The 19503-nt window shown below is 51.1% G+C and overlaps 2 protein-coding genes across 2 annotated transcripts; both read left to right on the top strand.

Moving 5' to 3' along the window:
- The first annotated feature begins 5287 nt into the window (after positions 1 to 5287).
- On the top strand, positions 5288 to 8333 carry LOC141994502 (zona pellucida sperm-binding protein 3-like). The gene is made up of 9 exons (XM_074964734.1): positions 5288 to 5488; positions 6234 to 6352; positions 6443 to 6546; positions 6623 to 6800; positions 6878 to 6998; positions 7099 to 7190; positions 7279 to 7424; positions 7571 to 7696; positions 8227 to 8333. Exons 1-9 carry the CDS (start codon positions 5303 to 5305, stop codon positions 8331 to 8333), a joined length of 1179 nt encoding a protein of 392 aa, XP_074820835.1. The 5' UTR covers positions 5288 to 5302.
- Positions 8334 to 15663: 7330 nt separating this feature from the next.
- LOC141994666 (zona pellucida sperm-binding protein 3-like) lies at positions 15664 to 18010 on the top strand. Its single transcript, XM_074964891.1, has 8 exons — positions 15664 to 15825; positions 16542 to 16660; positions 16744 to 16847; positions 16929 to 17106; positions 17184 to 17304; positions 17407 to 17498; positions 17587 to 17732; positions 17859 to 18010. The coding sequence occupies exons 1-8, from the start codon at positions 15664 to 15666 to the stop codon at positions 18008 to 18010; spliced, it is 1074 nt and encodes a 357-aa protein (XP_074820992.1).
- The last annotated feature ends 1493 nt before the right edge of the window (positions 18011 to 19503 follow it).

A 19503-nucleotide genomic window follows, 5' to 3' on the forward strand; every position in this document is an offset into this window, starting at 1 on the left:
GCAGTCACGTGCCTTGTACCTTCTGTCTAATGTAAATAAATCCAATGACTCGAGTCTGGTCTAGGACTTATTCTTAATGGGCAAGGGAGATGCCTTTCCTACTGTGGGGTTGGAAATGATGGGGTTTGTGGACAAACCACATCATGGACTCACGAATGGGCTTCAAAGGAGAGATTGCTGCCTTCAGGTTCCCGGAGTCAAATGCTTAGTATGTCTCATAGGCAAATGGCAGGGGAATTTCCCTCCTGTAACCATTACAGGGATCTAGCAGTAGAGAACATAAATCCCTCAGCCACTGTGCCCTCTGAGTGAAACAGATGCCATGAGGGAGTTCCTGCTGATTCTGACTGGCTTCAGGTGATGCTCTAGGACAGGGGCTCTCAAACTTCATTTCACCGCACTCCCCTTCGGTCAACAATTACTGTCCTGGCCTAGAGCATCAACCCCCAAGGGCTTCAGCCCTGAGGATGTGGGGGCGGAAGCCTGAAGCCCTTGGGCTTTGACCCTGGGCAGTCGGGCTCAGTCTGTGGCTTTAGCCCCAGTCAGTCTAAGACACCCCTAGGAACCCTATTAAAATGGGGTCATGACCCACAGTTTGAGAACTGCTGTTCTAGGATAACTTCCCCCTGATCCTTATGTCTAAGGTGAGCAGGCTTGCCAAGTTCTTCTCACTATGGACTGAAATCACCTCTGGTGTGAGATGTTGGGGTTAGGGCTAGATGTGAGTGTTCAGACCAGCCCCGTTCATTGCCTTCTGCCACCAGGCAAAAGTGATCCAAGATGGGTGGGCAAACTTTTTGGTCTGAGGGCCACAGCTGAGTATGGAAATTGTATGGTGGGCTATGAATGCTCACAAAATTAAGAATTCATAGCAGGGCTCTATAAGGCTTGTTACTGAGCTGGGGGGAGGGGACTCTACAGGTCAGTAACAGCAACTCCTAGGGGCCCTGCTGGCAGTCACATCAAGGTGACCATACCAGGCCCCTTAGCTGGGATGGTTGTGGCCCTTGGATGGTTGAGTCTGGAGGGTCACATGCTGCTGGCCTTAATCATTGGCTAGTTTGGGTGGAGGCTGGGGCCAGGAGGCTGGCCCTGTGGGGATAGGGGGTGGCTGTGTAGGGGCAGGTTCCGATCCTGGAAACAGCCCAGTGAAGGCTGGGTAAGCGATGCCAGTTGCACCTGTGCAGTGTGACTCTGCTTGCAGGAAAATGGTGCTCATCAAGGCATTGACAAGCCCCTGACCCTGTTCCCCAGTAGCAGCTGAAGGCCTGGATTAAAAGGTCTGATGGACCAGATGTGGCCCACAGGCCTTTGTTTGCCCACCCCAGTCTAAGAAAACCTTCCAATTTCTGCTCATGCTCTGGGCTATGACCTGCAGATCAGTGATCATACACCCAGGGCAGGCTCGACTCAGTCTGAAGGGCTCTGCTGTCTCGATCTCTCTACCACTGTAGAGAACACAGCCCACCCTGCTATGTGACGGGGCGTCATTTGTTCAAACAACCTTTAAAATCCCTTCTGGACAAAGGAAAAACCCTTTTACCTGTAAAGGGTTAAGAAGCTAGGTCAAGCTCGCTGGCACCTGACCAAAATGACCAATGAGGAGACAAGATACTTTCAAAGCTGGAGTGGGGGGGGAAACAAAGGCTCTCTGTCTCTGTGATGCTTTTGCTGGGGACAGAACAGGAATGGAGTCTTAGAACTTAGTAAGTAATCTAGCTAGATATGCGTTAGATTATGAGTTCTTTAAATGGCTGAGAGAATAAGCTGTGCTGAATGGAATGGATATTCCTGTTTTTCTGTCTTTTTGTAACTTAAGGTTTTGCCTCGAGGGATTCTCTATGTTTTGAATCTAATTACCATCTAAGGTATTTACCATCCTGATTTTACAGAGGTGATTTTTTTACTTCTATTAAAGTTCTTTTATTTAGAAACTGAATGCTTTTTCATTGTTCTTAAGATCCAAGGGTTTGGGTCTGTGGTCACCTATGCAAATTGGTGAGGATTTTTATCAAACCTTCCCCAGGAAAGGGGTGGTAACGTTTGGGAGGATTTGGTGGGAGGGGAAGACGTTTCCAAAGAGACTCTTTCCTAATAATAATACCGGTTATACGTTTGATGGTGGCAGTGACAGTCCAAGGGCGAAACGTAAAATAGTTTGTACCTTGGGGAAGTTTTAACCTAAGCTGGTAAAAGTAAGCTTAGGAGGTTTTCATGCAGGTCTCCACATCTGTACCTTAGAGTTCAGAGTGGGGAAGGAACCTTGACACAACCTCTCTCCTATAGCTGCGGGGGGAGCAGATTTCGCCCAGGGCTTCACAAACAAGATGTGCTGTCAGCAAACCCAGGGAGGGTATAGGGACCAGCATGGTGTATGTTCCCAGAACAAGCTCTCTGCAGGAGTGGTTATTCAGCCTCGTGGCGCTGCAGTGGGGCACTGAAGCTGGTAGGCAAGATAGTGGGGAAGGAGCAGCCCCTTTTTCCTCAAACAAATGTAGCACTTTCAGAGCAATGGCCTTTGTAGGCTTCCTGTGCACCTAGACTTGGAAGGGACTCTAAGCTATAAAGGTAGTGATGGGGGCTATCTAACGCCAGCACCCAGCAAACAGTATAAAAATTCCCCTAACAGCACCCCCGGGGGGTAGGGGAGTGCTGACCCCTTTTCACACAAGGTGGGAAAAGACTAAGACACAGGAAGATTAAGTGAGATTGCCCAGAAAGACTTTGACACAGTGTGGAATGTATCCTTGGTCTATTTCATGCTAAGGTGGTGTCTCAACAATCAGACCATTTCTCTCAATGCTTTTCAGCCCACAGTCCCTCTGTTCTCGTCCCCTCTGACTGGCCGAGATCCAGCCCCCATGCCATAGGTACATTTCCCCCGTCTCTGGCACAATTCCAGTCCTTCCTCCAAAATATGGGTCCTCTAGTTGGGAAGCTCCAAGACCCTGACATCCCTTGAATCCACCTTCTTTCTCTGCACTCAGCTTGTTTCTCTCCCTCCCAAATATTGTTGGCTGTATCTAAACAAACAGCAGGAATCATTCCTGTCCTCATTTCATAGAGGAGATTCTGAGGTTCAGTGCGGCTAAGCCAAAATTAGTGGCCAGTTCCTAAACTAAGAGTTGTTGGTGCTGCATGAGGGGCATGGATTCAATGCCTGGAGGTACTGCAGCTGGTAGAGCTGTCAGCCCCCCAACCTGCCAATTTTCTGACTTTCTCGGGTGCCTTGAAGAGGGGAAGCAAAATTTAGTTTTTAAATAGAAATTTTGCTACAACCTTCACTAAACTGGGAAAAGAGCAATTCCATCACGTGGAGCCAAAATTACACCCCTGGGACTCACCCGCTTTGGACACAGTCCTCTGCCCCTTGACCTAACCTTTCTGTCAGTGGGCTTCACAGCTGCTTGGCAGAGAATCAGGATTCCTGGGTTCTCGACTCACCTCTGGGAGGAGACTGTGGTCTCATGCTTAGCACAGGGAGGGTAACCGACCACATTCACTTCGTGCATTCATTTCAGACAGCAGCATGGATCAGGGCTGGATCCCTCTTTGAAGGGACTTGAAGCCTCAGGTGCGTTGATTGTCAACCTGCCAGGCAAAACACAGGGCTGGGCTATCCCAGAGAAGAATGCTTGAGGCACTGATGGGCTGGTTGCATTGGGGAGCTAACACCCAGCTGGCACTGGCAAGGCTCCTTCATACTGGAGGCTGGTGGCAACTAGGGTGCTGCACAGACCTGGCTGCCCTGAGAAGTGTCACAGTCCCTATCCCAGGAATCTCAGTTTCACATGGATCCTCCCCACCTCCAGGACAGGTGCTCTCTTGGCTTTGAAAAACAAACCATTCTGGGGGAGAGGAGATAGGGGGGCAGACGTAGGAAAGACGTTGGGGAAAACAATTCAACCCCGCAAACTCCACCCCAACCCTGGAAGGAGAACACCAGTTCTGGAACTCATCTGACGAGTTATGTGGATATTAGCGAGGACACAAATTTCCCCTTGAACAGATTTTAGTTTCACACTTATCCACAGTGGAACTGTTGTTGGGCCAGACTGAGAGAGCAAGTGACCAGGAATGCGGCTGTAGCCCGGTGGGAGGTGGAAGCACTGGGGACTGGTCCCTCTTTCATCTTTTATCCACAACAGAACAGCTTGAATGGGAGAGTAGGAGGAAGCCCAACATCAGAACCCCTAGCTCAGTGGTTCAAGCATTCTTCTGAGAGATGGGAGACCCCTGTTCACATCCTTTCTCTCCCCTCAGCAGAGAGGGGGAATGAAACCTGGGTCACCCACATTCCACTCTAACCACTGGGCTAAAAGATCTGAGGAGGACACCGCGTCCTGCTCCAGTGCAATTGTGAATGGGGTCAACATGGGCAAGCAGCACAGCTAGTGAATTGGGATCCGCATACGACTTAGGCAACTAAATGCCTAACTTCCCCTGGCTCATGGACGGCTCTGGGCTTAGCTGGGAGACAGGTGCCCAGACTCCCAGAGGGAGGCAGCTGGGCATGTGCCCAGAGGCTGGGACACGGGAACCTAGGGAACTTTATACTGTAAAAACTTCGGAGCTGGTGAATGAATTTGGGCACCTACAGAGTTCGCTGTATGGTTTGCATCAGAGGGTAGCATCCGACAAAGTGGGTATTCACCTACGAAAGCTTATGCTCCAGTACCTCTGTTAGTCTATAAGGTGCCACAGGACTCTTTGCCTCTGTGTGGTTTGTGGATCACAGTGGAGCCAAACCCAGGACTTACAAACCTAAATTGGGGATTGAGGGGCCTGGGTCCCTTTGTGGTGGAGCCCACCCTTAGGCTTCCATTGAATGAAACAGGGCAGGAATTTTCCAAACTGCAGCTGATGAACTGACCAACAGGTGGAGCTGATTCCCATTGGCCCTCCTATTTCCCCGGTTCAGGGCGTTGGCACTGGTTATGATTGGGCCCCGGTTACCTGCAGATTAGGGGAGGGTGTTAATTACCTGGGACAGCTGTCACCTGGCTCTGGGTCACAGTATAAAGCCCCAGAGCAGCATTTTACCTCCATACTGGATTTGCTGCAAGGAGGCAGGATGAATCACAGAAACAACCTGGGCTTTGCTCTTTTGTGCTGGGTGGTCAGTGGGGTGACCTGTTACAATCCCTGGGATTTCTCTAGGATTGACTCAGCCATCTGGAGACCCAACCTCAGGGCTGAGCCCCTTCAGAGACAGCCCCATGTGCCTTCTCTTGCCCAGCCCTATCCCTGGGCTCGGGTTGATTCTTCTGAGCTCAGGGCTGTGTCTGTGCTGCAGCCTGTCATGGTGCAGTGTGAGGAGGCTCAGATGGTGATCACTGTGCACAGGGATCTGTTTGGGATGGGGAGACTGATCAAAGCCGCTGACCTGAGCCTTGGCCCAGCTGCCTGCCGGTACACATCCCTTAATGCTGCAGAGAACACAGTGATCTTTGTAGCCGGGCTCCATGAATGTGGCAGCACCTTGCAGGTAAGGATTTATGCAAGTCAGGAGCCCCTACTGATCCCTAGCATCACTGCCCCTGTCTTGTCTGAGGGGGTAAAAATGGGGCAGCAGGAGAGAACAGTGGGTGGGATTTTGTCCCTCTTGTTGACCAGCTCCCTGTTTTTCCTGGGTGCTTCTTCCTAGCTTCCAATCTCATGCACCAGGCAAAGAATTCTGCCCTGCTCAGCTCCTGGAGCAGGCTCACAACTGGAGCCTGAAGAGGGTGCTCTGGTGGCTCAGACAGACTTTACTTCTAGACACCCCTGTCCAAAGTCTGTCTGCAGACTCCACAGACAGGAGCTCTCAACTGAATAAACTGATTGGTGTTAGCCTGAGCTCTGCATAGCCTGTAGGAGGGAAAGGGACACACTATTGGCTTCCTTAATCCCTGGTCAAAATTCACCTGAAAGCAGCTAATAAGTTAACCCTGGGGGTTTTACTGTCTGAGATTCCTTCACAACCTGCACAGAGGAAACCAGTGAGCAGAGTTGTGTAAAATGGCACTACTGTGATGCTCGTCTTCCAATGGCTGCTCTAGCAGACTGAGCTCTGAAATCCCCTGCTTCTAGTGTCCAGTCCTTCCAAAGGCAGTTGCCAGTTGACTAGGCACTGGTGGGAAAACTTGAGCTCTTGTTTCTATCTGGCTGAGGCTTGTTCTTAGGCTGATCTGAATGACTTTACAAATGCTCTGTGTACTTGTGTTAACCCGTCCATGTCTGCTCCTTCCCAGATGACCCCAGACTCCCTGGTTTACAGCACAAGCCTGAACTATAACCCCACCCCTGCCAGCAACCCAGTGATCTTCAGAACCAATCCAGCTGTGATTCCCATTGAGTGTCACTACCCCAGGTGAGAGTCTGAGATGCTCAGATCCCCTCCCTCCCCTTCAGTCCCTGGTCTGGGATCTGGCTCAGTGACTGAGGTTTGCTCCTCTCCCAGGAAGGACAATGTGAGCAGTAAAGCCATCAAGCCAACATGGGTTCCCTTCAGCTCCACCCTGTCTGCTGAGGAGAGGCTGGATTTCTCCCTGCACCTGATGAATGGTAGGTGGGAGGTCCCTCCAGGGGAGCTGAGGCCGGCCTGCCTGTCTGTCCTGCTCACTGTGAACTTGCCTTGCAGATGACTGGAGTGCTGAGAGACCCTCCAATGGATTCCAGCTGGGGGAGGTCATGCATATCCAAGCTGATGTCAGCACTGGGAACCATGTGGCTCTGAGGCTCTTTGTGGACAGCTGTGTGGCCACCCTGAGCCCAGACAGGGACTCCTCTCCCCGCTATGCTGTCATTGACTTCAATGGGTAAGAGCTGGGAGCCCTTTCTAGACTAAAACAAGACTGATCAGGGACTCTTACTGACCCTTGCTGCTTGTGTGTAGGTGCCTGGTGGATGGGAGATCAGATGACACCACCTCGGCCTTCATATCCCCCAGGCCCAGGCAGGACACGCTGCAGTTCATGGTGGATGTGTTCAGGTTTGCAGGAGATGCCAGGAACTTGGTGAGTGCCCACATTTCTGCTCCAAGTCGATTTCCCCAGGCTAAGCAGCTGTCAGTGTCCCCTGGGATGGTCCTAACCCCTCTTCCCACTTCTCTTCCAGATCTACATCACCTGTCATCTGAAAGTCACTGCAGCTGAGCAAGCCCCGGATCCCTTGAACAAGGCTTGTTCCTTCAACAAAGCAGGCAACATGTGAGTAGCCTAGAACCCCAACAGGGGAGTGACAGGCAGCCTAGAACAGAACTCTTCACTGTAGATGACTGTTCCTGTTCTGTTCCAGCTGGTCTCCAGTGGAAGGCACCCGAGACATCTGCAGGTGCTGTGAGACTGGGAACTGTGCATTCCTTGGAGGACAGTCTGGGAGAGGCAGCCCTCTGGACAGATGGTCAGGGAGGCGCTTCCAGAGAGATGTGGCCTCCAGGCATGGTAGGTTCTGTGCCCACTTCACCTGGGAAGATGTCTGGCTTACTCCAACAGACTGTGTTCCTGGGGGATCTTCCACCCAAAATGGGATGGATGAGAGTAACCTGACAAGTATTGGTTCTCTAGTAGTGCTTCTCTCCTCAATACAGGTGAGCCCTTGGTGAGGGAAGCTGAGGCTGATGTTGTGGTAGGACCCCTAATCATCTTGGATGCTGATCAAGGATCAAGGGATCTCTTAACGGATCAAACGGAAGTAGAGAGGACTGCATCAGAAGGTAACTAGTACTACTCAGAACAAGTCACATGGTGTCTCTATTGTCACTTAATCTACATTAGGGTGGCTTGGAAAAGTTGATGTAAAGGATGGCAGAAATGGGTCTTACAAGACCAGCTGTAAGAATCCCTTAGCCCCAGGAGGGGTTGTTGGTAATGAGTAACCTCGGCTCAAGGAGGGCTCCTCACTGAGAGTCTGACACTGACTGGCTCTGGTTGGACTGTCAGCCACTGCAGCCTGGGCTTATCTGCTGGGCCACCATTTGTGGCCTGAGACCTGCAACCTATTATCTAGTGGGATTTATAAGGAGGTGCTGATCTCCTGCTCTGGCCACTTGTAGTAGACAAACACCAACTGGTATCGCTTGGGGGGAAAAAAAAAATGGCCCGACAATAGAGCTCAAATAAAATCTCCCATTTTATTTAATTGTGGCCTTCACTCATGGACCCAGCAAGTCCGTGGTGGATTTTTGGAGAGGTAGCTGGAAAAGCAGCTAGTTGCAGTTTTAACCACCTGTTCTTCCTCTTGTAGGATTCTCTTCTACAGCTGGCCTGATCTCAGTGGCAGCTGCCATTGCACTGGCCTTCATTACTCTGGGGATACTTGTATACAGAAGATGCAGCCATTCTAGTGCCTGAGCAGTCGCATGCCTTGTACCTTCTGTCTAATGTAAATAAATCCAGTGACTTGAGTCTGGTCTATGACTTATTCTTAATGGGCAAGGGAGTTGCCCCCACCCCCTTCTGATGCACCAACCACATCATAGACACACCAATAGGCTTCACAAGGAGAAATCATGTGAGGGTAAAGAGAGCAGAGCTTGCTACCTTCAAGTTCCAAGACTCGAGTGGCTGGTTTCTCTCATGGGCAAATGGCAGGGGCATTTACCTCTTCTGACCTGTCCAGCTGGCTGCTGTAAGCATTACAGGGCTCTAGCAGTAGAGAAAAAATAAATCCCCCAGCCACTCTGACCTGTGAGCGAAACACATTCCATGAGAGAGAGAGTTCTATTACGGGCCGTAAGTGAGGCTCTAGGATAACTTTCCCCCCAATCCTTCTGTCTAAGGTGAGCAGGCTAGCCCAGTTCTTCTTACCATGGATTTAAATCACCTGGTGTTCATTCTTTGGGGTTAAGCTAGATCCGGTTGTGTAGGCCACCCCTCTACTGGTGCCACAGGGCCTAAGCAAAGATGGTTTAAAAAAAATCTTCCAGTTTCTGCTTATGCTCTGGGCCATGACCTGCAGGTCAGTGAGGCCTGTTTGACACAGCCAGGGCAGCCTCTACTCAAACCCAAGTCTAAAGGGCTCTACTATCTTGCTCTCTCTACCACTGTAACAAACACATCCCACCCTGCTGCGTAGTAGCGTGTAATTTGTTCAAACAACATCTCTCCTGTAGCTGTGGGGGGAGCAGGCCCAGGGCTGCACGCACAAGAAGCACTGTCAGCAGGCCCAGGAAGGGCATAGGGAGTAGCATAGTGTATGTTCCCAGAACAAGCTCTCTGCAGGAGTGGTTATTCCACCTCTCCTATCTGGTGCTGCAGTGGGGCACTGAAGCTGGTGGGCAAGATAGTGGGGCAGGAGCAGCCCCTCTTCCTCCAACACATGCAGCTCTCTGAGCAGTGGCCCTTGGAGGCTTGCTGTGGAAGGGACTCTGAGCTAGTAAGGTCCTGACAGGTGCTGTCCAAGGTCAGAGCACTTCATCTACAGTGTCCAATAACTCTCTCAGCACCCTGGGAGGTAGGGGGGTACTGACCCCCTTTTTTACAAGGGGTAAAAGAGACAGGGTTATTAAGTGAGATTGCCCAGGAAGGCTTTGGCACAGTATGGAGCTTAACCTTGGTCTCTTGCATCCTAAGGTGGTGTCCCAACCATCACACCATTGTTCTCAGTGCTTTCCAGACCATATTCTCATGGTCCTTCTGTTCTTCTTCCCCTGGTCTAGCTGAGATCCAGCCCTTCTCCTGTAGGTACATTTCTCCTGCCTCTGGCCTAATTCCAGCCCTCCCACCATTACCCCAGCGTACGCTAGGTCCCCCAGTTGGGAAGCTCCAAGGCCCTGATATCCCTTGACTCCACCTTCTTTCTCTGCACTCAGCTTGTTTCTCTCCCTCCCAAATGTTATTGGCTGTTTCTAGACAAACAGCAGGAATCATTCCTGTCCTCATTTCATAGAGGAGACTCTGAGGTTCAGAGCAGCTAAGCCAAAATTAGTTGCCAGTTCCCAAACTAAGAGTTGTTGGAGCTTCATGAGGGGTGTGCATTCAATGCCTGGAGGTACTGCAGCTGGTAGAGCTGTCAGCCCCCTGACCTGCCAATTTTCTAGCTTTCTTGGGTGCCTTGAAGAGGGGATGCAAAATTTGGTTTTTAAATAGAAATTTAGCTGCAGCCTTCACTAAACTGGGAAAAGAGCAATTCCATCATGTGGAGCCAAAATTACACCCCTGGGACTCACCTGGTTTGGACACAGTCCTCTGCCCCTTGACCTAACCTTTCTGTCAGTGGGCTTCACAGCTGCTTGGCAGAGAATCAGGATTCCTGAGTTCTCGACTTAGCTCTGGGAGGAGACTGGTCTCATCCTTAGCACAGGGAAGGTAACCAACTACATTCACTCCATGCATTCATTTCAGATAGCAGCACGGTTGTGCCTGGGGTCAGCGGTAGACACTTGGGTTTTATTCCTAGCTTTCCCAGGGGGAACATGATGTAACCTCTCCTTTAGCTTAGTTCTAAGGTGCCGGAGCATGAGAGCTGCCTTGCCCTAGAATAGGGCTATGAAGCCTTAATTGGTTATTAGCGATGTAGGTAAAAGTACGTATTAGGAGCCGTCAGTGGAATGGACCAGTTGCATGCCATCCCATGGGCTCCCCACAGGTATGGTGTTGAGAACAAGTGTCTGTCTCTCTCTGGGCACGCTGTCATTCCATGCAGGGCTCACAGCAGTCCCACTGGTTGTTCCATCAAACCAGAGATAAGGTTGAAAAACTTCATATGGACTAGCTTTTGGAGCTTGCCTTGGTGCAGGCCACTAGATTCCCACAGGGGTACCTGTGCCACAAGAACCTCATGATGCCAACTGACAGAGGGTACTGGGGGGCACAGGGACCCCCTATGTTCACCAAAAGAATGTCATGTAAGGTCTCTAATGAAACCCTGGGTCACACAGGTCATCATAACCATTGTGAGATGTAGATATGGGAAATATGCAAGGAGCACTGAAAATGAGGTTCTGTAGGCCTTGTAGATAAAGCAGGCCTCTCAAAGGTAGTGGGTCTTGAGACAAAGTCCTGCAGACAGAAGGGGTGGGCGATGCTCATCTCCATGGTGGACCATTGTGTATTGTATGTCATACAATGTCTAAGTCAACTGCTAATGTGGAGTTGGCAGAGACTTCAGAAAGAAATGAACAGGAAAAAGTAAACATTGGAGGGGGAACCCTAGCTAGAGATAAACATCAAAGATGCATTCTGGTATATTTGAGGGACAAAAAGACACCCCGACATCAGGTGCCCAGGAAGTAAACTGACAGTGAGTTGGCGTCATGAATAAGGGGTCTCAGCCAGGCTTGGCTGAAAACGCTGGAGGGAATTTGGGTGAAGGACACTTTTCTAGACTGGAGGATAACTTGTTAGTTAAGTGTAGGCTCTAGAATGCGAGTTATGATTTTGTTTCATAGCTAGCCATTTGTTTCCAGCTCTCACACTGGTTTTTATTTGACTCTCTATTCTGTCTTAAATAAATCTCCTTTTGCTTTAGAATTGAGCTGAAGTGTTGTTTGTGATACAAGAGCAGTGAGCTAAGGCCAAACTGGTAAACAGGGGCACGCTGTTCCTCTGGAAACAGAGGATCTGGGATTTCTGTGGGTTTCCAGTGGTTGGGACAGGACCCCACAGGGGGCCGCTTTGAAGGGACTTGAAGCCTGGGGTGCATTGATTGTCAATCTGCAAGGCAAAAGACAGGGCTGGGTAGTCCAGAGAAGAATGCTTGAGGGGCTGATTGCCTGGTTGCATTGGGGAGTTAACATCCAGCTGGCATAGGCAAGGCTCCCTCATACTGGAGACAGCCTAAGGGGAGGATCCACAAGGTCCGGGATCTCAAGTAATTACAGGGGACAACTAAAGCTATAACAGGGACGGGTGTGAGGTCACAGAGCTGAACAAAGAGAACCTGACGGGGACACCGAACAGAGAACCCCGGACAGTGCCCACTGCTCCTCAAAGGTGTCAAGGGAGAACTCCAGAACCAGCTTCCAGAGGTTGGCCAGGAAACTCAGGGCCGGGACCAGGGTGTTGAGGCAGTGCCAGAGCATGGACAGGACTAGTTGGTTCAGTACCAGTGCCCTCCCTCGGAGGGAGAGGCACCGGAGTAGTCCTGCCCATCTCCGGAGCCGCTCTGACACCCTACCCTCTAAACCTTGCCAGTTCTCCAGTGGAGACAGATGCATGGCAGAAAGATAAATGTCGAGACAGAGCAGCAGACCTGCTCTCCACTGGATGGCCTGAAGCGCAAGTGGGAGGGAGCTCGCCTGCCACCCATCCCTGACCACAAGGACAGAGCTCTTGACCTAGTTGACCTGGGCAGAGGAGGCTACGGAGTAGATGGCCTGGCAAGCCTCCATCCGCACTAGGTCGCCCGGGTGCTGGACAGTGAGGAGCATGTTGTTGGTGTACGCTGACAGGACCAGCCGCAACTCCGGCTCTCGCAGCACGAACCCCATCAACCTTCGACAGAGGAGACAAAGGAAGGAATCAATCACCAGTGCATACAGCTGGCCTGACAGCGGGCACCCCTTGCCCAAAGCTGATCAGGGTCCAGTTGAGCTTGAGCAGACACTCCGCGGAAGCATACAGCACCTGGAGAAACCCCACAAACTGGAGCACGAAACCAAATGCTCACAGAGTGCCCAGGAGATACTCGTGTTCCATCCAGTCAAACACCTTCTCCTGATCTAGAGACAGGAGGGCAAACGACAGACCATCCCTACACCCAAGTTCAAGGAGATCCCGGACCAAATACAGGTTGTTGAAGATGGAGTGGCCCGGGACAATGTAGGTCTGGTCGGGGTGGACCACATCCACCAGCATGGATCCCAGCCGCAGCGAGATGGCCGTCACTATGACCTTGTAGTTCATGCTGAGGAGCGAGACAGGACACCAATTCCGAAGGTTGCAGAGGTCCCCCTTCCTGGGAAGCAAGGTGAGCATGGCTTGCCCAGGCCCTCTCTTGGCTTTCAGAAACAAACCATTCCGGGGGAGGAGAGATAGGGGGCGGATCTGGGGAACACGTTGGGGAAAACAACTCAACCCCGCAAACTCCGCCCCTACCCTGGAATGAGAACACCAGTTTTGGAACTCATCTGATGAGTTCTGCGGATATTAGAGAGGACACAAATTTCCCCTTGAACAGAATTCAGTTTTGCACTTATCCACAGTGGAACAGTCGTTGGGCCAGACTGAGTGAGCAAGTGACCAGGAATGCTGCTGTAGCCCAGTGGGAGGTGGAAGCACTGGGGTCTGGTCCCTCTTTCATTATTTATCCACAACAGAATAGCTTGAATGGGAGAGCAGGGTGAAACCCATCATCAGAATGTCCCCTAGCCCAGTGGTTCAAGCATTCTTCTGAGAGATGGGAGACCCCTGTTCACATCCTTTCTCTCCCCTGCAGCAGAGAGGGGGAATCAAACCTGGGTCTCCCACATTCCAGGTGAACGCTCTAACAACTGGGCTAAAAGTTCTGACATGGACACCACGTCCTGCTCCAGTAGAATTGTGAATGGGGACCAAGCCAGTAAGCAGCACACTGAGAAGATTGGGACCAACATGCGACTTAGGCAGCCAAACACCTAACTTCCCCTGGCTAATGGGTAGCTCTGGGCTTAGGTCCTTTTGAGTGCAAGGATGTGGGCAGGAGCTAGCTCGCCCACTGCTAAAAGCCCCTCCCTCAGCCTAGGGAGGAGCTACTGAACCAAGAACCCAACCAAGTTCAGGGGACAACAAAGGCAATAACGGGAACAGGCATGGGGGTCAAAGGGCCAAAACTAGGGAACCAGAAAGGGACAATGAGCAGAGAGCCCCGGACAGTGCCCACTGCTCCTCAAAGGCAACGAGAGAGCTGGGGGATGCTGCCCAGAGGATCTCTTCCCAGATACGTGAATGGATAAAAGAACGAAAGACAGCCCCACAGTCGCAGGACCCCATCTGCCAACCTCCTCTTCCTGGTGTTACGAATGGCCACATTGGCCATGGCCAGGGGGTGCCTGACGAGGTGATCCCATGACTTCATGGAGCCTCGGATTGGATGTATGTAAATAAATAAGTGTGGGGAAAAGTGCAGCCAGAACCTCAAAAAGAGGTTCTGGAGGAGCTGGAAGAGGAGCTGCAGCCTGGCGTACTGAAGGTACGCATGTGCCAGGGTCTCCCTCACGCCACAAAAGGGACAGGCTTCAGGGACAGAAGTGAACTGCACCAAGTAGGCTTAGGTGGGAGATAGGTGTCTGGACTCCTAGAGGGAGGCAGCTGTGCACGTGCCCAGAGTCTGAAACATGGGCACCTTGGGAACTTTATACTTAAGAACATAAGAATGGCCATACTGGGTCAGACCAAAGGTCCATCCAGCCCAGTATCCTGTCTACCGACAGTGGCCAATGCCAGGTGCCCCAGAGGGAATGAACCTAACAGGTAATGATCAAGTGATCTCTCTCCTGCCATCCATCTCCACCCTCTGACAAACAGAGGCTAGGGACACCATACCTTACCCAGCCTGGCTAATAGCCATTAATGGACTTAACCTCCATGAATTTATCCAGTTCTCTTTTAAACCCTGTTATAGTCCTAGCCTTCACAACCTCCTCAGGCAAGGAGTTCCACAGGTTGACTGTGCCCTGTGTGAAGAAGAACTTTCTTTTATTTGTTTTAAACCTGCTGCCCATTAATTTTATTTGGTGGCCCCTAGTTCTTATATTATGGGAACAAGTAAATAACACTTCCTTATTCACTTTCTCCACACCACTCATGATTTTATATACCTCTATCATATCCCCCCTTAGTCTCCTCTTTTCCAAGCTGAAAAGTCCTAGCCTCTTTAATCTCTCCTCCTATGGGACCTGTTCCAAACCCCTAATCATTTTAGTTGCCCTTTTCTGAACCTTTTCTAATGCCAGTATTCAGAGTAGCAGCCGTGTTAGTCTGTATTCGCAAAAAGAAAAGGAGGACTCGTGGCACCTTAGAGACTAACCAATTTATTTGAGCACAAGTACTCCTTTTCTCAATGCAGGTATATCTTTTTTGAGCTGAGGGGACCACATCTCAAAACCACTGTAATAACTTAGATGCTGCTGAGTGAATTTAGGTGCCTACAGAGTTGGCTGTGTGATTTGTGGATCACAGTGGAGCCAAACCCAGGATTTACAGGCCTCAATTGGGGATTGAGGGGCCTGGGTCTCTTTGTGGTGGAGCCCACCCTTAGCCTTCCATTGAACGAAACAGGGCAGGAATTTCCCAAACTGCAGCTGATGAACTGACCAACAGGTGGAGCTGATTCCCATTGGCCCTCCTATTTCCTTGCTCCAGGGTGTGGGCAGTGGGTGTAATTGGGCCCCAGCTGCCTGCAAATTAGTGGAGGATGTTAATTACCTGGGGCAGCTCTGAGCTGGCTTTAGGTGCAGGGTATAAAGCCCCAGAGCAACAGTGTCCCTTCATACTGGGTTTGCTGCAAGCAGGCAGGATGGGGTATAGCAGCAGCTTAGGCTTTGCTCTTCTGTGCTGGGTGGTCAGTGGGGTGACCTGTTACAATCCCTGGGATTTCTCTAGGAGTGACTCTGCCATCTGGAGACCCACCCCCAGGGCTGAGCCCCCTCAACGACAAGCCCATGTGCCCTCTCTTGCCCAGCCCTACCCCTGGGCTAAAGTTTCCCAGCCTGGGGCTGTGTCTGTGCTGCAGCCTGTCATGCTGCAGTGTGAGGAGGCTCAAATGGTGATCACTGTGCACAGGGATCTGTTTGGGACAGGGCGACTGATCAAAGCTGCTGACCTGAGCCTTGGCCCAGCTGCCTGCCGGTACACGTCCCTTAATGCTGCAGAGAACACAGTGATCTTTGTAGCTGGGCTCCATGAATGTGGCAGCACCTTACAGGTAAGGATTCATGCAAGCCAGGAGCCCCTATTGATCCCTAGCATCGCTGCCCTTGTCTTGTCTGATGGGGTTAAAAATGCAGGGGGGGAGGGAACAGTGGGTGGAATCTTGTTCCTGTCATTGACCAGCTCCCTGTTTTTCCTGGGTGCTTCTTCCTATCCTCCAATTTCATGCACTAGTCAAAGAATTCTGCCCTGCTCTGCTCCTGGAGTAGGCTCATAAGTGGAGCCTGAATAGGGTGCTCTTGTGGCTCAGACAGACTTTACTTCTAGACACCCCTGTCCAAAGACTGTCTGGAAGCTCTACAGACAGGACCACTGAACTGAATATGCTGATTGGTATTTGCTGGAGCCCTACATAGGATGTAGGGGGGGGAGAGAGGGATAGACACCTGTCTTCCTGAAACACTGGTTAAAACTCACTTGAATGCAGTTAACAGGTTATATCTGGGGTGGGGGTGGGGGGAGGTTACTGTTTGATTCTTTCACAATGTGCACAGAGAAAACTAGTGAGTAGTTGTACAAAATGGCAGTACTCTGGATCTAGTATTCTGATGGCTGCTCCAGCAAACTGAGCTCTGAAGTTCCCAGGTGACCGCTTGTTGGAAAACTTGAGCTCATTTCCATCTGGCTGAGGCTTGTTCTTAGGCTCATCTGAATGACTTTACAAATGCTCTGTGTACTAGTGTTAACCCTTCCATGTCTGCTCCTTCCCAGACGACCCCAGACTCCCTGGTTTACAGCACAAGCCTGAACTATAACCCCACCCCTGCCAGCAACTCAGTGATCCTGAGAACCAATCCAGCTGTGATTCCCATTGAGTGTCACTACCCCAGGTGAGTGTCTGAGGTGCTCAGATCCCCTCCCTCCCATTTGGTCCCTGATCTTGCTCAGTTATTGAGATTTCCTCTTCTCCCAGGAAGAACAATGTGAGCAGTAAAGCCATCAAGCCAACATGGGTTCCCTTCAGCTCCACCCTGTCTGCTGAGGAGAGGCTGGATTTCTCCCTGCACCTGATGAATGGTAGGTGGGAGGAGCCTTCAGGGGAGCCCAGCCCAGCCCTGCCTGCCTGTCTGTCCTGCTCACTGTGAACTTGCCTTGCAGATGACTGGAGTGCTGAGAGACCCTCCAATGAATTCCAGCTGGGGGAGGTCATGCATATCCAAGCTGATGTCAGCACTGGGAACCATGTGGCTCTGAGGCTCTTTGTGGACAGCTGTGTGGCCACCCTGAGCCCAGACAGGGACTCCTCTCCCCGCTATGCTGTCATTGACTTCAATGGGTAAGAGCTGGGAGCCCTTTCTAGACTAAAACAAGACTGATCAGGGACTCTTACTGACCCTTGCTGCTTGTGTGTAGGTGCCTGGTGGATGGGAGATCAGATGACACCACCTCGGCCTTCATATCCCCCAGGCCCAGGCAGGACACGCTGCAGTTCATGGTGGATGTGTTCAGGTTTGCAGGAGATGCCAGGAACTTGGTGAGTGCCCACATTTCTGCTCCAAGTCAATTTTTCCCCAGGCTAAGCAGCTGTCAGTGTCCCCTGGGATGGTCCTAACCCCTCTTCCCACTTCCCTTCCAGATCTACATCACCTGTCATCTGAAAGTCACTGCAGCTGAGCAAGCCCCGGATCCCTTGAACAAGGCTTGTTCCTTCAACAAAGCAGGCAACATGTGAGTAGCCTAGAACCCCAACAGGGGAGTGACAGGCAGCCTAGAACAGAACTCTTCACTGTAGATGACTGTTCCTGTTCTGTTCCAGCTGGTCTCCAGTGGAAGGCACCCGAGACATCTGCAGGTGCTGTGAGACTGGGAACTGTGGATTGCTTGCAAGACAGTCCAGGAGAGCAAAGCATTTGAATAGATGGCCAGGAGAGCACTTCCAAAGAGATGTGGTTTCCAGACGCGGTAAGTTCTATTTCAGCCACTCTACCTGGAAAGATGTCTAGCTTGCTCAAACTGACTGGTCTCTGGGTGCTCTCATTCCAAAGTGAGACTAACTGACACAACTTAATGGGTTCTTCCCCCGTACAGGTCCTCTTTCCAGGAGGGAAGCTGATGCTGTAGTAGGACCCCTATTCATCATGGATGCCCATAAAGGATCCAGGGATAATCTCCTGGATCCAGTGGCAGTGGGAAAGGCAGCCTCCAACAGGAGATGGCATCAGAGGGTATCTATCTTCTAGCTTATAAGTGTGTTTTGGCTGGCTGTCTTGGTCTGGCATAACTGCAGCGCTGGGTTGAAGCCCCCACTGGTGGTCTGAGAAGCAGAGGTTGATCAGGGATTTACAACAGAGGTACCTGCATTGTCGTGCAGGCTAAAACTCCAGTTGGGTATAGAGAACAGCAGCGTTAGCTCAATGGCGCACACACAATGCTTCCAAACTGCTGCACTCTGTGAATTGGCCAAGTCATCTTGGTGGACTTGACAGGGCGATGGAGGTGGATACATTCCTTGTCCTGATTTCTAACTACCTGTATCTCTCTCAGGGGCAGGAGAGAAGGCTTGGCTGAGGCTAACCATGGTGGCTGTGTAGGTTTTTACCTACTTGTAGGGGGGCCTCCTCCATATCAAACAGCTGCAGTTTCATTGCGGGAGCTGTTTGTGTGAGCTGTACCTTCTGTATAATGACAAATAAAATCCACTGTTGTGTGAGGCTGGCCTGTACTGACTGTAACAGGGGCAGCCCTTCAGCACAATGGGCACACGAAGGAAATTATAGAGAGGAAGAGGAGGCTCTGAATGGGTGCGGGTGACTGTCACCTTATTTGTTTTGTCAAGGGACAATTCTGTTTAGATATTAAATGAGCCCCCTCCTGCAGCCCCATCACTTTAGAAAAAACAGGGAGGGGTGTAGATATGTCCCCATGTAGAACATGAGATGGGATGAGATTTAGATTGTATCTGGTAAAGCTGGGAGTGGGGGCAAAAGAGGTGTAAAATGGCATGTGCTGATACCATAACCCCCCCTTCTTCCCCCCCCCCCCCCCCAAGGTGCAAGTCAGTTCTACAGGTGCCTACAAATTGGGTGTTCTCCCTCTCCCAGCCACCAGTTCTCTGCATGAAATAGCTTCCAAGGCTGGTTGACTTTGGCAGGGTAGCTTTACAAAGCCCTCTAGACCAGTGCTACTCAAAGTGGCAGTCCACGGACCAGTGCTGGTCCACGAGCCATCAGCTGCCGGACTGTGTGCACCTTTTGTGGGGGAGGAAATTGCCAGTCCCCCACATCAGTGCTTCTCAAGCTATCTGCTCTAAGCTACATCTAGGGGCACAAGAGTCTCTCAACAGCTTAGCTGAATGGTGGTCGCTTTAGTTTGCGGCAATGGCCAAAGTCCTGCCCAGTGCCCCTTATGGGCTATTGGTTGACCTGACCCTGTGGAGGGTCACAGAGGAAGTGCCTTCAGTGCTGGCAAGAGAAAGCTGGTGTTCTGAGGCCCAAGCCAGGGCCTGAAACCCCCTGAAAGGAGGGGTTTAGAGACCTTTCCGAGGCCTGTATCTGCTGCCTCATCCGTTCCTGTGGCAGAGATCCAGCCTCCCCTACCCATACAGTTTCAACCCTCCCATCCCTTCCTGATACACCTAACATACATCTAGGTCCTCCACCTGTTTCTTCCTCAACTGAGAGCTCCCAGCTGCTGACTCCCTTCCCTGCAGGATGATTCATTTCCACCTCCAAGA

Source organism: Natator depressus, chromosome 10 (assembly GCF_965152275.1).
Source record: "Natator depressus isolate rNatDep1 chromosome 10, rNatDep2.hap1, whole genome shotgun sequence".
NCBI classification, from domain to species: domain Eukaryota; kingdom Metazoa; phylum Chordata; order Testudines; family Cheloniidae; genus Natator; species Natator depressus.

Excerpts from the sequence above, each read along its gene's own strand:
- LOC141994502 (XM_074964734.1), top strand. The coding sequence starts at position 5,303 with ATGGTGCAGTGTGAGGAGGCTCAGATGGTGATCACTGTGCACAGGGAT. Across the intron at positions 6,801-6,877 it reads GCTGTCATTGACTTCAATGG|GTGCCTGGTGGATGGGAGAT; the intron begins GTAAGAGCTGGG and ends GCTTGTGTGTAG. Across the intron at positions 6,999-7,098 it reads CAGGAGATGCCAGGAACTTG|ATCTACATCACCTGTCATCT; the intron begins GTGAGTGCCCAC and ends CTTCTCTTCCAG.
- LOC141994666 (XM_074964891.1), top strand. The coding sequence starts at position 15,664 with ATGGTGATCACTGTGCACAGGGATCTGTTTGGGACAGGGCGACTGATC. Across the intron at positions 15,826-16,541 it reads AATGTGGCAGCACCTTACAG|ACGACCCCAGACTCCCTGGT; the intron begins GTAAGGATTCAT and ends GCTCCTTCCCAG. Across the intron at positions 17,305-17,406 it reads CAGGAGATGCCAGGAACTTG|ATCTACATCACCTGTCATCT; the intron begins GTGAGTGCCCAC and ends CTTCCCTTCCAG.